The 18067-nt window shown below is 34.2% G+C and overlaps 1 protein-coding gene across 9 annotated transcripts in view; it reads left to right on the top strand.

Annotated features, from left to right (window-relative positions):
* Nucleotides 1-18067, top strand: part of LOC6045430 — a 118924-nt gene that overhangs the window by 54759 nt on the left and 46098 nt on the right. For all 9 annotated transcript variants that reach the window (XM_038256140.1, XM_038256144.1, XM_038256146.1 and 6 more), the window contains exons 2-3: nucleotides 8688-9489; nucleotides 16877-17116. In XM_038256140.1, the coding sequence (XP_038112068.1) occupies nucleotides 9369-9489; nucleotides 16877-17116 (361 nt within the window). In that variant the 5' untranslated portion in view covers nucleotides 8688-9368. The remainder of the gene's footprint in view (nucleotides 1-8687; nucleotides 9490-16876; nucleotides 17117-18067) is intronic.

Raw genomic sequence — 18067 nt, forward strand, 5'->3', positions numbered from 1 at the left:
GGTGTACCAACTTCAATTTGAAATGTCGTCGATGCCTTCGAACGGTTCCATTTTTCACTTTTTATTGCTCGACCTCTTTCTCTCTCTCTGCATCGGAGGACCCCTCGCTGATTCTCTTCCACTCTGCTCTGCTGTGTCTCGCCGCTGTCCCCGGCTGGTTTTATGGTTCATAATTAGGGGACTCTGTGCACTGTGCCGCTGTTCGCCTGGTATCCATCCGCAGCCCATGGTTCGTTGTTCATCTGCCTCTTGGCCGCATCCATCCATCATTGATTTCTGTGTGTGTCTCGTCCTCCACCAGAGTCCTCGCTGCCGCCTTGCTCTACCAACTTGGAGTGTTGCTGGTTGGTTGGAGAGGGACACAAAACTTTCCAGCACTGGTTCGCCTCTCGTTCTGCCGTTGCTGTACTCTGCTGAACACACATCGCATCCCAAATTGAGAGGATTACGAGGAGGTTGCACAGCGGTCCTTCCCATCGTCAGCTAGCGCTACAACTTCAGCAGCGATGACGCGGTGGGTTGTTAATTTTACATTTCGTTGCAAAAATGAGACATATTTGTGAGTTTTGAGCGAGAAGAGGGGGCGCGTTTTGAGTTCTCGGAAATTAATGCCACACTCACGACCGTCCGTCGAGCGGAACTTTCTGGCAGATGTCAACATTTTTCATTTTTTTCCGATTATGAATTGGTAGGAAGAGTGCGCGCGTTCGCGCGAGATTGTGGACGAAAAATTAGGATGGGAATGGTGTGCATTGTTCAGACTTCAACTAGGAATGATTCAGCTGTTGTACACCCAAAACAAAATTCTCTGACTGCTAATGTCATAACACTGAATGACAGCTTTTTCGTCAACAATATTGACGTTTGACCTTCTACACGGAGACAAATTTTGTTCTCAAAACCGTGAACAAACGTTCACGCAATTGGGAATCACCACAAAGTGTTCATAGCATCAGACACTTCTGGTGAAGCGATAAACAGTTTTAACTCTCATCCAAAGATATCCTGGACTACTCGCTATAGAACCAAGACATTTGCGTATACAGCTTTTCACATCAGTTACTCAACAACCCGTACCTACCAAGTTGACTCTCGTCTGGAAACCAGCTGTTCCAACCGTACCTTGCCCTTCTTTGTGGTGTAACCTGTGTGTACTCAATTGGCACAATTACAAGATGGCAGCACCAGATACCAGTGCGGCTTGGGGAGACAATCCAGAGAGAGAGCTCCGAGAAGAAGTCGAAAAAAGTCCGAGTCATCACACTCACACGCCCGACCGCTGGCGGATTCCGCTGAACTCCGCGCGCTCGGACACAGTTCCACGGCGAAAGGGGGCCGTTCGATTGTTTATTCATTTATTTATGTGCACATACATTACCCAACCGGTGGACGCGGGCTTTGCCGTGGGGTTGGGTTCGGAAGCATATGCTCCTCCGCTGGACTAGTTCTCCCTTCCACCACCAGCGGGACTTCCTAGAAGGCATCGCAAAGTGGTACAGTAAAACCTCAGTTGTAAGACACTAATGAGTTTGTTAGTTTGATATTTGAAGAACTGTCAAAACTCTAAAAGCATGTAGTTCAGAAGATGTACGACAACAGTTGAACTAACGAAGTTCTACTGTACTGTCCGATGTCCGCTGCACGAGGGGGCGTTCGCGGGTGCCCGCGCAACAGACACATATTAGCTCGAGCTGTGGCCGCTTTTTTCTCTTCTTTCCATTATTTTATGCTCCTCCCCGCCCCGTGGGTCGTGACTTGGCCCCGCGAGATGGCCATTTGTGGTCATCAGGCGCGGGCAGTAATTTGGCTCCGACGCGGCCAATATGCGAATGAGTTTTAGTAAGTGCGCCGGGGACTTCGGAGCAGAGGGAGGTCGTGGGGGAGGGAACACAAGTTATGAAACATAAAATAAAACGGTGAAAAGGTCGGAGCGTGTGTTGGGCGGTTGGTTGGCTGGCGCTAGACTGATATGGTTGTGGGATTCAGTAGAAATTGGACAGTTATTTTTCGATCATAATTGGGTTTGTTGGAGGTTTTTAGGGGTGAGGAGGAGAGTACTGCACAATAATCAGTGTAGTTATGGTGGATTCACAAAAGTACAGTAAACCCCGGTGGTTTGACACTTTTAAGTTTGTACCCCGTTTGTTTGACATAGTCAAATTTAACAGTGACGAACTGTAGCCTTTTACACGATGCACATCATTAAAACCAACGTATAGTAGTAGTGAAGACAATCAATGTTTAAGCAGTGGGTTTAAGTTTAACCTAAATATAATTTGTAATTGACAATTGCGTTGATTAAGTATAAAAATACATTAAAAGCATTATAATTAAATTTCAAGGTAAAATAATATTAATTATGCAATTCCAAATCCTGTAATCCTATATCGAAAAGGAATATTTTTGGTTGTACGTGACAAAAACTAAGAAAAATATTTCCATCGGTCTAAAAGAAATTAAATTTCTAAAATTTGAAAATTAAAAAATCAACAACAATTTTAAATACAATTCGTACTCGATAATTCAAAGTCCTCGCCGAAATTCACTCCGGATAAGCAAAACAAATTACATTTCAATTTTCTCCAAATTTTTGTCTCTAACCTAAAATATAACTACATTATTATTAAAGAATTTTTGTTTTTTAAGCTTAACCTTTTTTTCAATTTTTGATTTTTTTTTATTTTAAAAAGAGACAATTACACAGAAAAAAATAATGTCAATTTGGAAGCTGTAATTTTGGAAGGTTGAATATTACCTCTTTTATGATGTAATTTTACCCCAATTTAGACTGAAAAAGTGACATTACACCAGAAAAGTGGTAAAATTACACATTTCCAGAGGTAAAATTACACCTTTTTTCTGACATAAAAGATGTACCCCTTCCCAGAAGTAATATTACCATGATTTTTTTTTCTGTGTATAATTATTCTTTGTAGACTGTATACATTGAACATTGAACGAAAAGTTCAAGGAGAATAAGGCAGAAATCGAACCCATAGCAACTTAGGAATCGTTTCCCTCCATTTTTATTTTAGTTTTTTTTTATTTAAAAACTTATAATGCTAGAATTTTTGATTTTAGAATTTCAAAATTCAGAATTTTTTATTCTATAATTTTTTATCCTAAATTTTTAATTTTAGAATTTTTTAAATTACAATTTTTAGTTTTAGAATTCATAATTTTATAGTTTTTAATTTTAGAATTTTGAATTTCAGATTTTTTTTTTAGTATATTGAATTTTGGAATTTTGAATTGTATAATTTTGAATTGTAAAATTTTGAATTGTAGAATTTTGAATTGTAGAATTTTGAATTGTAGAATTTTGAATTGTAGATTTCTGAATTTAAGGATTTTGAACTTTAGAAGTTTTAGTATTAGATTTTTTTTAATTTTGGATATTTAAATTTTAGAATTTTTAATTTTAGAATTTTTAATTTCAGAATTTTTAATTTTAGAATTTTCAATTCTAGAATTTTTAATTTTAGAAATTTTAATTTTAGATTGTTTAATTTCAGAATTTGAAATTTTAGAATTATTAATTTTAGAATTTTTAATTTCAGAATTTTAAATTTTAGATTTTTTTAATTTTAGAATTTTAAATTTTGGAATTTTTAATTTTAGAATATTAAATTTTAGAATTTTGATTTGAGGATTTTTAATTTAAGAATTTTTAATTTTAGAATTTTTAATTTTAGAATTTTTAATTTTAGAATTTTTAATTTTAGAATTTTTAATTTTAGAATTTTTAATTTTAGAATTTTTAATTTTAGAATTTTTAATTTTAGAATTTTTAATAGTAGAATTTTTAATAGCAGAATTTTTAATTCTAGAATTTTTAATTTTAAAATATTTAAATTTAGAATTTTTATCTTAGAATTTTAAATTTTAGAATTTTTAGTCTTAGAATGTTCAATTTAAGAATTTCTGATCTCAAAATTTTTAATTTTAGAATTTTTAATTTTAGAATTTTTACTATTAGATTGCTTAGGTTTAGAATTTTAAATTAATAAGGTCGTTGCAAATATTTTTTGAAGTTTCTGTCCCTCGACCCTGACCAAAGTCAAGGGGGCAAAAAAATAAAAAAATATAAAAATTTAAATTACAAGCCATGGTTTAAAAATTTTAATGAAATAGTGGTGTAAAATGCATTATATACCTGTTCAGTCGTTTTGCCATCATTAATTTCCAAAATACCTAAGTATTGACGAAAATTTTATTTTTTCTCGAAAAATATGTTTTTTGTGGTGCTAATGTACATTGGTTTTTCATAAAAATTCAAAACATTTTAAACAAGCCCAAACATGCTTAATATGCAGGGTTGTTACGGACGGCGCGGATGGCGCGGATGGCGCGGATGGCGCGAATCGCGCGGATCTGGCGCGGATTTGCTGGCTAATTTTGCTCAGGCGCGGATTTCGCGCGGATAGCAGTTTTGATAAACAAAATAATTGCGAACGATAGAATTTCTTTCAATTCACAAAGGAAAATATAAGGAATTAAATAATTTCAATCTTTTTCGTTGTGTGCAAAAACATCAATTTCTAAAAAGTTTTTAATGAAGAAAATTTTCTTCTGAAAATTATTGATTTTATTTGTTAATACGAAACATCGAAATAATCTTCAAGGAGGATTCAAGGATTTTTTTAAACGTGTTGAGATTTGTTTTATAAATTTAACATAACATTACAACTCATTATTTTTAAAACATCTGCTGAACAATTCATATTAATAACAATTTTATTAAAATCAAAATAACAAAATTCGAAAAATACAGAATTTCAAAATTTGAAGCTTTTAGATTTTCTATGTTTTATATTGAAAAAAACTGAAAAAATGAAAATTTTAAATTTTTGGTTTATTGAAAAATGAAAATTCTGTGGCCACCCTGATTCAGGTAGAATTTATTCTACTCCCAATTATCACAACATGACGAAATTTACTTAGCAATCTGATAAAATCTCCGTCAAAAAGCGAAATGTAACGTCAACATAAAAAAAAGAAATCTGGAATTCAACAATTTGAAATTTCAGAATTTACATATTCAAATAATAAAAAAAATAGAATTAATAATTTGAAAAACGTAAAAAGTACGATTTATTAAATTGAAAAATTACGAAAATGGAGGGCCTCGTGGCGCGGTGGTTAGCGGCTTCGGCTGCCGATCCCTTAGTTGCTATGGGGCTGCGGGTTCGATTCCCGCCTTATCCTTCAGGAGCTTTTCGTTCAATGTTTGTCTCGTTTAATATTAGTGTTCAGTCTGCAAAGACGGTGTGATTGTCTTTAAATTATTAAATTATTAAATTATTAAATTATTAAATTATTAAATTATTAAATTATTAAATTATTAAATTATTTAATTATTTAATTATTAAATTATTAAATTATTAAATTATTAAATTATTAAATTATTAAATTATTAAATTATTAAATTATTAAATTATTAAATTATTAAATTATTAAATTATTAAATTATTAAATTATTAAATTATTAAATTATTAAATTATTAAATTATTAAATTATTAAATTATGAAATTATTAAATTATTAAATTATGAAATTATGAAATCATTAAATTATTAAATTATTAAATTATTAAATTATTAAATTATTAAATTATTAAATTATTTATTTACTTTATTACTTAATTATTCAATTATTTAATTATTTAATTATTTAATTATTGAATTATTAAATTATTAAATTATGAGATTATTAAATTATTTAATTATTTAATTATTTAATTATTTAATTATTTAATTATTATATTATTTAATTATTTAATTATTTAATTATTTAATTATTTAATTATTTAATTATTTAATTATTTAATTATATAATTATTTAATTATTTAATTATTTAATTATTTAATTATTTAATTATTTTATTATTTAATTATTTAATTATTTAATTATTTAATTATTTTATTATTTTATTATTAAATAAATTATTACATCATTTAATTATTAAATTGTTAAATTATTAAATTACAAATTTAATCAATTATAAAATTATTGAATTTTATTTTTTTGCCATTTTCTTAGTTCGGATTATTTTTAGAGTCATATTTTAGTTTGGAGAAATTTAGAGAAGAAAATAATAGTAATTTTGTGTTTCATTTTTCCAGATTAAAATTTTGGCGAGAATTATCAAGTACAAAATTGCTAGATTTTATAATTTGGTGATTTATTTTACGGTTTTAAATTTTTGAATTTAATTTTTTCCTGAATTTGTTTTAAAAGCAACGATATTTAAAGCATTACAAAAAATGCTAATATTGTTTCAGAAATGCCAAAAAAGGTTCAACTTGGTGCAGGTGGGATATGAATCCACATCTGATCAACGGTACTGATTCAAATGCTTTCTGTATTATTCTTTTTTCGTTTGAAATTTCATTCATTATATTACTCTTTTCTATGTTTGTCACGATTTTTTTTATATGGCGCGGATTTCGCGCGGATTGGGTTTTGGGATCGGCGCGGATCTGGCGCGGATTTTTTTTTCGACTTTTCCGTAACAACCCTGAATATGATTATCAATGCAGAAAAATGCATTTTAGATTGTTTTTAGTTGATTAGACTTCTATTTTCATCGAAATTTTGAAGTTTTTTGGAAAAATCTTTTTTTGCCCCCTGATTTTTAAGACCAATTTTGAAGGTGTGGGGAGTGGGAGCGGGGCGACGTAAACTTTGAAAAATATTTGAAACGGCCTTATTATTCACTTTTTAATCCTTATTTTTTTTTAATTTCTGAATTTTTAATTTTAGTGTTTTTAATTTCTGAATTTTAAATTGATTTTTTGTAAAGTTTGGTAATTTTAATCTAGGAATTTATAATCTTAGAATTTTAATCTATGATTTTTTATTTAGGAATTTTTAAATTTAGAAATTTTTAATTTTAGAATTTTTGATTTTAGAATTTAAGAATTTCTTATTCTAGAATTTCTGATTTTAAAATTTTGAAATTTAGAATTGTAAAATTTTTGACTTGAAAAATTCTAAAATTAAAAATTAAAGTGTGGGTCTTTTGAAATATTTTTTTTTTATTTTTAAGTCCAAAAATATTTCAGAAATTTGAAATTTAAGCAATTTTTAATTTCAAATTTTCAATTTTAGAATTTGGAGATCTAAAATTTTTTAATTTTTGATTTTAGAATTCTCAATTTCAGAATTTTTAATTTTAGGATTTTTTGTTATTGCTTTTTTGTTATTGTAAAATTGTTTATGTTGAAAATGCATGATCCCCTAGTTGTACTGAATCCAAATCTCAAATATGAATTGAATTGGTTGCGACACGAGCTAGAGCTCCGGCTTTGCGTGGATCAACCGCCGTTCTACTTTTTAAGAAGTTAAGGAAAAATCTCCACGGTATTCTCAAGCAAGTTTCGCTAGGGGTTGGACGGTTTTTGGGAAGGTGAATGGTCTAAGGAGCAACCCTAGACGAGTCAAATTCTAGTATTTTATGTTTTGAAAGCCATAGCCATGGTTTATCACTGTTCAACGCCTTAAGGTGTATTCACATTATACCGCATTCGCAGCCGCAGCCGCATCCGCACAAAATTTGACAGTACGGACGCACAGTGCGGACGCGATTTCTCCAATGCATTTCATATTCAGCCATTCACACTGTTCCGCATCCGTATCCGCAGTACGGATTCGTATACGGATGCGGAACAGTGTGAATGGAAACATTTGAAATGCATTGGAGAAATCGCGTCCGCACTGTGCGTCCGTACTGTCAAATTTTGTGCGGATGCGGCTGCGGCTGCGAATGCGGTATAATGTGAATACACCTTTATCAGTTTTTCGTATTATTTCTTTACGATTCAGTGAACGATTCACAATCCATTTCCTTTCCACTTCTCGCCAATCTACACGTAAACGTCACCCAGTTCTGCTCACTTTTGCATTCACAGCCGTCTCAACTTGTGACTAATTGCTCGTCTGTTTCCTTTCTCTCTCTTTCCAGGAATTATTGCCGAACGCGCGCGCCATCATAATCCAGTCCAGGACCTTATCGAAGAACAAAGTTTCCTTCAGTTCTCCGCGAAAATCAGTGAATCTCGCGCGAAACACCTATTAATTTCTCGATTTTTAACTTAATCGTGCAGACCCCATCGCGGCATTGCTCTTTCCTTCTCTATCGCACGCAGGCGGCGGATACACGCACCCAACAAGAAGAGCTTTACGGTGAAGAAGTGCCGTCCGAAAAGGTCGCTTTGAACCAGCAGCAGCAATTTGAAGAAGGAAAACGAGTTTCAGCAGCAGCGGTTGACCGATCGACGACTCCTCGAGGGGTCTCGCCGGCTCGGTCTCATTTTGGCACGCTCAGAAGCTCGCAAGAATCGGAAGGTTGAGGAAGAAACGGTTCAGAACGGGGCAGGTTCAGCGCGTGTTTTATTGGAATTTTGTGGAGTGCAGATTTTTCGGGAAGGGTTGAAGTGTACGAATCTACGGTGTCAGGTGGAAATTGTGTGCTGGATAGAGTTTTTGTGATACTACCTGCAATCAGTAGTGAGATATTCGCAGCATCTGCTGTAGGATAAAAGCGTGAGAACCGAGAGAGAGAGGGAAAGAGCACCACGGGTGGAGGAGAAGGAAGAACTGCGATGTGTGGGATTCAGTGATCGATTAGATTGATTAAAATTAATTGAAGGCATGTTTTTCATTGGGGTTTGTGTTAATTTCAGAGAATTATCGAGTGCCGGCAGAGGAGCGGGCAAGTGTGAGGAGGTGAAAACATCTGCGCGATCGTAAATAAGTGATGGAAGGCAAAGGAGAAATATCAAATAAGTCCATTATCTTCTTCAATACCTGAGGAGAGTGTTCACGACGACGACGACGACGAAGGCAAGGCATGTTCACACAGCCAAACCAAAGCCAGCAGCAGTGTGCTAAAGAATAATTCAAATAATCGATATCGTTTGGGAGAAGCTACATGTCGTCGTGAGAAGGCAGAAATCGGAAATATCTGGTTTTGCTGGAAGAGCAGCTCGTCGGAGCGCAATCAGAGTCTGCTGTATCTGTGAGTGTGTCCACAAGTGAACCCAGCTGAAAAGTGGCAAGAAAAAAGCAGGAAGAACGAGTGAATCAACACAAGAAGAAGTCGCTGGAATAACCGTGGCGTGGTGTGTCGAAGGAAGCAATGATCCCAGAGTGATGTAAGGAGACACACGTCGAAAAAAGAAAAAAGAAAAAAGGAAAATCACGTGCAAAACGCTAGAAGGAAAAAATAAAGGTCTGCGAAGAAAGTGTCGTCGTTCATAACGAGGGCGAAGCGCGCAAAATCTGGTTTTCTCTCACCCCCCGGGAGAAGACCGTCGACACCGTAGACCCGTTCCGTCCCCCCGTAAGCCGTCAAAATAGGGAAGATGGACAAGGACGGGGACAAGAAGGGGGGCGACAAGAAAGGTGGGCAGTCCGGAGCCGGCTTGGGAGGCGCAGCCGGTGGTCCGGATCCTGCCTCACTCCTGGACGCCGCGTCGCTGTTTGGTGAGTTGGTTTAGACTAAAATTGTCGTCGTATTACATGGGTGGAGTGGGGGTTATCTTATCGCAGGTGTGTCAGGTTGGTCAGCTTCCTGGGTCTTGTTAGTCGTTCGCAATCGTTAATTACACACAGTGTAGAACCGGTTGGAGTCGATAACGTGATGCGCTTTGTAGCGAGATACGACAATCGATGTAATGTGTGTGGCACTTGTTTACTGTTTGTTCAGGTGATTAAAAAGTGGTGGCAACCTTTTTGTGCTTTTAAGGGAACTGAATAACATTTAAAAATCATTCTATTTTAAATTCAAAGATCTCGATAGCTGCTAAAATTATTTTTAATAATCCTAGCAATATCCTGTCAACTTAAGTTATTTTCCTAAGGTGTCAAGATCAGATCCAGCTTGGGACGATACACTTTATGTTTACTAAGCAATCGAATCCAGAAGGAAACGATCACCAGTTTAATCAGTATGACCCGGGATGAACTTCCGATCTACCGGCTACATGGCTTGTTTTTTTTTTCAAATTACACTGCAAGTTCACTTTTTACAAATAAGTCTTAAGTCACATCACATGGCGAAATCCAGTCTGCAATCCGCTAAAATCACCATCTCCTAGCGAAGCGATAAGTCTTAAGTCTAAATAGAAGTGGGAAAAATGAAATCCTCTCTTTCTAATCAAGCTTCAATTTTGTGGAAGAAACCTAGTTTTTTTTTCCATATTGCGATTACATTTTTTTTTAAATTCGAATCAAAATTGTCCGTACTCTTTATTGCAAAAATGAAGACTTTGTCTTTAATTCTTAAATACTTTACTTATACTCAGAAAAAAAATATTGTAAACCTTGGCTAAGCTTTTTTTTAAATTCGAAAGAATTTGAACTGCTGTTACCATAAAAATCAGTAAATGTCATCTTGGTGCGTTTCAGAGCAATTGTCTAATCGATTATACGCCTAAATTTCTCAAAAATTATCCCTAGATCGACCAATTTTGTAACGAAATCAATATAATTTTCTCAAATTACTGGATTGACCAAAAATGGATATCATTCAAATGGTTCTTTGTGACTGTAATAAAAAAACTGTGAAGTAAAGTTAAACAACATTGGCCACTCAAATCGGGAATTCGTCAAAATCTGCAAAAATCAGAATAAGTCAGGAATTCCAAGAAAACCTGTTTGGAAATTATTTTCCGTCTCTTGTTTTTTTTTTTTAAATATTACGTTTCAATTGCACTCAATTTTGAACACTTAAGTTAAAATTTAAAATTTCTTCCTTGCTGTTCATACTTTATTTCTCATTTAAAATGAAATTTATGATAAGAAAATTTCTTTTAACATATTTGTAATCCCCTAAATTCAAAACATCTTAAACATCTTTTTGAACGAGACGGGGGTAAGCGTGGTTGCCTCTCACCCAGTCGGCTTGGGTTCGATCCCAGACGGTCTCGGTGGCATTTTCGAGACGAGATTTGTCTGACCACGCCTTCCGTCGGACGGGGGAGTAAATGTTGCCCCCGGTGTAACCTAAAGGGTTAGGTCGATAGCTCAATCCAGGTGTAGGAGTCGTCTCCCTGGGTCCTGCCTCGGTGGAGTCACTGGTAGGCAGTTGGACTCACAATCCAAAGGTCGTCAGTTCGAATCCCGGGGTGGATGAAAGCTTAGGTGTAAAAAGAGGTTTGCAATTGCCTCAACAATCAAGCCTTCGGAAACCTAGTTTCGAGTAGGAATCTCGCAATCGAGAACGCCAAGGCAATGCTGTAGAGCAAATCATTTGATTTAAATTTTTTTAATTTTGTCATTTGATAAAAAAATAATGGAAAAACAAATTTAAAGCATTACAAATATGGTACAAATATATGAGAGATCAAACAATCTTATCACGCTGAATTTTTCATTGAAATAAAATTGAAAACATTAAAATTCTGACAACTGAAGTTATCAAAATTGAACTTTTGGAATTAAATATCAAAATCCACAATCTGATTAAAAACATAACGTAAAAAATTACTTAAGTTTTAAGCATTTCTTAAAAAAGTTATGACCAAAATTCAATATTTTTAGCTTTTTGCCATTACCTTTTCTTTTCCTATTAAATGTATACATTATGACATTGCATGCATTACATGAGTGCATACATTTCTCACGGGATTTTTATTAGAAATTTGTTTTTAAGTTTCTTTTTATTTCTTGACAGTTGTCATAAAGATCATGTTCGATGGTTGATGTTGATGATTTAGGAACAGTTTTCGAATTGCAATCATTTCTGCCTTCCTCACCTTTCTGAGGAAACGCTATAAAATCACTCGAAAAATGAACTTTTTGATTCGACCGCGTAGACTCACCTTCACGTATACCTATCGACTCAGAATCATGTTTTGAGAAAATGTCTGTGTGGATGTGTGTAGGTGGGTGGACAAAAAATTGTCACTCGATTATTTCCGTATTGACTTCACGGATTATGATCGTTTTGGTCTCATTCGATCCGTCTTGAGGTCCAATAAGTCTCTATTTAAAATCAGCAAGTTTAGTAAAGTACTTCCAAAGTTATGCTAAAAAAAACATTTTGAGGAAAGTCCGGAAGATTGTAAAAAGGGTGGTTGTTGTAAGAAAACCCGTCATGTTATACATTTTTAGAAAAGTATTCAAAAGACCTTTCCAGTGAGCCTAAAACATCGAAGATCTGATAACCCTATCAAAAGTTATTAGCATTTAAAGGGTTACATACATGTAAATCGGCAAACATGTCAAGGGTTGGTATTGGCACACACGCAAAGTTTTTTTTAAAATTTGTTTTCAGGACTTTAACATAAACATTTTTAACTATTATCAACATAAATTTGAAGACATTTGGTTGCATCATTGCCATTTGAAGTTAGCAGTTTCAAAAAAACGGGTGCCACGATATCTCAACACTGCTTCGACCAAATCGGCTCAAAATTTTTGTGAAGACAAATCAAACCGATCTCGTGTGCATGACGAAGGCCGATTTTCGAAAAGTTTTTTTTTAAATATAAAAATATTTTTGTGTTTTTCATATTAAAAATCATCGGTTTTTGATTTTTGTATTTTTTAAAAAAGCAAAATTTTAAAATCGGGCTTCGTCATGCACACGGGATATGTCTTGAGAGTCTTCACCCCAAATTTCAGCCAATTTGGTCCATCCAATCTCGAGATATCGTGGCACCCGTAAATCAACTCGGTGTTCCGAGAAAAACGTTCACAAAGTTTGACAGTCCGCTTTGCGCATGGCAGAACTTTAAACTTAAATCGTCTTCTACTCACTTAAAACATTACATATCTTCATGAAACTTTCAGGAGTGATGGAAATTCATCCTTTAAAGGATTTAATAAATATTCGGAAATATGAAAAATTTAGATTTTCTACATGTATGTAACCCCTTAAGTGTCATTTAAACACTTTTTGAACGCTGGATCTCAGATATTTCGATAAAAGCAATATCTGGATCGATAATGCGATAATTTCAATTTATTTCAATTTATTTCAATCGATATCGACTTTTTACTGATTTGAAAATAAATAAAAAATCGGACAAAAAGAACTGAAAAAATATTTATCTTCATTTGATCTCCCATCCGCTAGAAATTAAAAAAAAAACTTGGGGTATAAATTAATTCCATAAATTGTCATTTGCACCAAAAATATCTTATCTGAATTCTCTGGGACAATGTTTTGTAAAGTTTTACAATTTTAAAATTTGACCTAAAAAAGTCTATTCTCAAATACGATCTGACGGAATTAGCTTGGACTACATTTTTGAAACCTTTAAAATGACTCTAACGTTTGGTCCTTCACAAATTAATATTTTTGTTTGTTTTCTCAAAAGTCAAACCATTTTTTTTCGTTTAAATTGTTTTTTTTTAACATCAGAGGTTATGTTGATAAACAATAAGTAATATGATTTGTGTTTAATAGCTTGGTAGAAGGGTGCTCAAAATCCGGGAGTATATTTCAGAACCTACAGAAACTCCTGGACCAATTATGAACAAAAATGGTTGCAACTGTAATGCATTTATACTGGTTAGATGAATTTTGTTATGGAGTATCGACAAAATTGTGGAGAATTTCCAATTAACAAGATTGTTTTTTTTTTAACTCAAGGCGGTTTCAGCGGTTTGTTTGTTTGTTTGGTTGTTTATTAAACCAGTAGCGTAAGGTTTTCACCTTTTAAATTGCTACTTCCGTTCCGTTCCAGGTGTTGTTCGAGTACAATTTGATAACCTAAATTTATATAAAACTACATTGGTCACAATTTGAAAAAAAAAAACTAGGGTTATAACGAACACGGTTAGTCCATTTGGGTAATTGTTTAATTTGTTTATAATATTTTTTTTATAATTGTCTGCTCTACGACTTTGTAGAACATAATTACATTCTTAAAAATAACCCTGCAGAAAAAAATTAAAATTTTTGTTCTTAACGAAAAAATGACTCTTTTGGGTTATTGCTGATTCTTAAAGTAAATTAAATTTCCCTTTAAATGAGATGTTTCATAAATTTTAACAGTTGAGTAACGAAAAATTGTCAATTTTACATAAAAGTCTCTTTGACACCAAATTTCCATACCATCACCATTTCAGGCTGCAAATTATTGAAAAACGTAGTTTTTCGAATGTTAAAAAATCAAAGGGGTCTTACCGCCCCTCCGTCACGAGATATCGAAAAATGGACCGTGGATTTGTGACTAGGGACAAAAAATACCTCTTAGAACAAAGCTTTACGCCAATCGAAAAGGGGTTGGAGCAACTTTTTCGATTTCGTGTGAGTTGGTGGAGAATTACCCATAATTACAAATTTTTATCTAATGTTGGGATTACAAAATCTTTTTTTTTGTCATAGCAGAGCAATGCTCTCAGATTTTGGTCATTCGATTTTTTTTGTGTTTTTTAATCCGACTGAAACTTTTTTGGTGCCTTCAGTATGCCCAAAGAAGCCATTTTGCATCATTAGTTTGTCCATATAATTTTCCATACAAATTTGGCAGCTGGCCATACAAAAATTATACGTGAAAATTCAAAAATCTGTATCTTTTGAAGGAATTTTTTGATCGATTTGGTGTCTTCGGCAAAGTTGTAGGTATGGATATGGACTACAATGAAAAAAAAATGATGCAGGGTAGGGGAACAGCATCTAATTCCAGCGTGCCTCTAATGTTGGCAGGTCAGAACTTTGACATTCAATTAAAGCTAGTTAAAAGCGTTTTCAACTGAATTCGAGTGATAAATAGCTCAATAAGAAGTGAGCAAGCAAGTTTCTATGAAAAGTTTTGCAAAATTAGTTGTTTAAATAGTGAAAATCAGCAAATTGGATGGAGTTAGGAGCGAGTGCTTAACCTGCCAAACATGCGAGAATTTCCCCTAATTTAACTTTTTGTCACTTAAACTTGATTTGCAAAAAAACACTATTTTTATTTTTTTTTGTTTTTTGATTTGTTTTAGAGTACATCAAATGCCAACTTTTCAGAAATTTCCAGGTTGTGCAAAAAATCTTTGAGCGAGTTATAAATTTTTGAATCAATACTGATTTTTTCAAAAAATCGAAAACTTGGTCGCAAAAATTCAAATCCAAAATTCAATATTACGCCCTTTTAAAATTAGTCTTGTTATAAAAATTTAAAAAATAATTTCATATTTTAACATTGAAAATCGGACCATTAGTTGCTGAGATATCGACATTGGAAAATGGTGTGTTGTTTGGGTGGGACTTAGAAAACATCAATTTTCCTGTTTTTAAACCTTTGCATGGCAATATCTCAGCAACTAAGGGTCGTATCAACAAAGTTCAAAAATGCAAAATATAGAGAATTTTCTCAGCTTTTCAAAAATATTTTTTCAAAAGTGAGCAAACATGTGCACTAATTTTAAAAAATGAAAAAGTGCGACTATTTTCTAAAAAAGTCACCTAAAAATGGATTTAACTTAAAAACGGTGCACTTTATCAAAATTTCACTAGAGTACTTTTTGATTGCAAATTTGATTTTAGATTTAAAAATGAAGTTGCAATATTGTTGCGACCAATTTTTCGATTTTTTGAAAAAATCAGTATTGTGTCAAAAATTCATAACTCGCTCAAAGATTTTTTGCACAACCTGGAAATTTCTGAAAAGTTGGCATTTGATGTTCTCTAAAACATATAAAAAAAATAAATAAAATAAAAATAGTGTTTTTTTGCAAATCAAGTTTCAGTGACAAAAAATTAAATAAAAAATCACCAAAAAAAAATTTTACCGTGCATAATTTTTTTTCAGTGTAGTCCATATCCATACCTACAACTTTGCCGAAGACACCAAATCGATCAAAAAATTCCTTCAAAAGATACAGATTTTTGAATTTTCATACATCATTTTTGTATGGCCAGCTGCCAAATTTGTATGGAAAATTATATGGACAAACTAATGATGCAAAATGGCTTCTCTGGGCATACCGAAGGCACCAAAAAAGTTTCAGTCGACTAAAAAATATAAAAATTAAAATTTAAGAAAAAAGATCGATTTCGTAGAGAATTGCTCAGCAATAGGATCCTAGTGCTTCATAAATTTCTAAATTAACCTTTTCAAATTTGATAGTCTAAAATTAGGAGAACAACAAACAGCTTCTGCGGCGCACAAAACAGTTTGGTATTTACCATCCACCGCAAAACCCAGCATTTCTAATCAACACTTGCGTTCAGTTAACCCGCGCGCTGCCCGAATATGGCTTCAAATATGATTTTAATTGGCACCCTTTTATATATTTCCACGCGAACAATTCCACCCCCTCTCCACCCTCCATTGGTATAGGCCATCATCACCTCTTCTGTGCAGTACGAGTTGCTGCAGCTCATTTCACGATACCATCATCACGATCGGCTCTGCCCCGCGTGTGACAATGGCTAAAACTCATTAAACTGGCACTGGCAGGCAGGCATTGCATCATAACGCTGCAAATGCGTTGTCTCTTGCTTTGTCATCGCTCGTCACATTAACCCTTGATGGGGTAGTTATGTATTTTTGGGAATTGTAAATAAAATTTTCTTTTTTGTTTGTTCTAGTTTAATTCTGATTTTTAAATTTAACTTTGTACTCTGTTTGAAAAAAATATTTATGTGTTTTTTGACTAATTGGCATTCAAAGGGTGTACTATTGCTACTCATTTGTGCCATACCCAGCTGTAGGTGATGAACACCAGTTCGACCTTTTCTGGCGTAACTAGGTTTAAACTTTTCATCGTTTCCACACGGTGGATTCCATTTTGATTTGTGCCACTCTGTATGATTCATTAGTGGTTCGACACATTTTGATTTATTTTTCCATCCACTTCGATGACACCTCACCACCACCATTTGACGACAATTTCTAATTACAAATTCCTCTCTTTTTTCCCCTCCCAACAGCTTACTGGGGTCGCGATCCCTCGGCGATGGCCGCGGCTGCCTCAAATTCGGCCCTGTTTGGGTCCCAGTTTGGGATGCCCGGGGGCCTCGGTGGTCTAATGCCAAATGCGGCTGCGGCCGCCGCAGCAGCAGCAGCAGCCACCGGCGCTAGCGGCTCGGACCGGTTCCAGATGGGTCAGCACCCGAACACGATGGCGGTGGCCGCGTCGCAGGCCGCTTCGCTGGCCGGGTTGCACAACAGTGAGTATCTTTCAACGTTTTTTTTGTAATTTTTTTTATCAGGTTCTAAAAAAAATGAAACCTAGCGCTTAAAATTTGGCCTTTTCGAGATATTTGAGTTTTAAATTTGCATCTTTTTGCCTTCCTCACCTCAATGAGGCAAGGCTATAAAATCACTCAAAAATTGAACTTTTTAAATAAGCCTCCCAGATATACCTTTACGTATACATATCGACTCAGAATCAAATTCTGAGCAAATGTCTGTGCGTGTGGATGGACGTAGATTTTTTTTTCTCACTCACTTTTCTCGGAACTGGCTCGACCGATTTTGTCCGGATCTATGTTTTTGGATTTGCCTTCAGGTTCTTTAAGTCTTTTTTAAATTTCATCCGGCTTGGTGCAGTACTTTAAAAGATATGTTCGAAAAACTGTTTTGGTTGATACTAAAAGGGTCATTATTTACATAATTAGAAAGCTCCGGCGGATAGCTGTCGGAACTTTACGCTCAGTGCACGCACACAAACACTGCAGTGCTTTCAAATGGTTCATTAAATTTATCATACCTAGATGGCAGCACTCAGATGTATAGTGTCTTTACTAAGTAAGCGTTAGCCAAAGCTTTCGTAGTGTGTGGTTGCAAGGCTTTTAGGAGGAAGGCAGCAACCACCTTCCGGTGGATTAAGTAACGTTTTTACCTTAAAATGGCTGTAGCTTTTGACCCTTAAGGCCAAATTGACTTGTCAGAAAATAAAAAATGTTTGTGTTTTAGAGCTCTAAAAGTGCTCCGAACAGCACTTTTCTCTAAAACTGATTTTTGAAAGTTTGCTCGGATGCTTTCTCTAAATTTGGTCATAGAAGGCGTAGATTCCGAGATAAAATTTTGGTGTCTTGGACAAAGTAGCTTGGATTGGCGAGGCCAACAACTTTTTAGAAGACGAGAAAATTCCAAAAAATATTTCTGAGATTTTGAAA

The sequence above is a fragment of the Culex quinquefasciatus genome, chromosome 2, assembly GCF_015732765.1.
Source record: "Culex quinquefasciatus strain JHB chromosome 2, VPISU_Cqui_1.0_pri_paternal, whole genome shotgun sequence".
Classification (NCBI taxonomy): domain Eukaryota; kingdom Metazoa; phylum Arthropoda; class Insecta; order Diptera; family Culicidae; genus Culex; species Culex quinquefasciatus.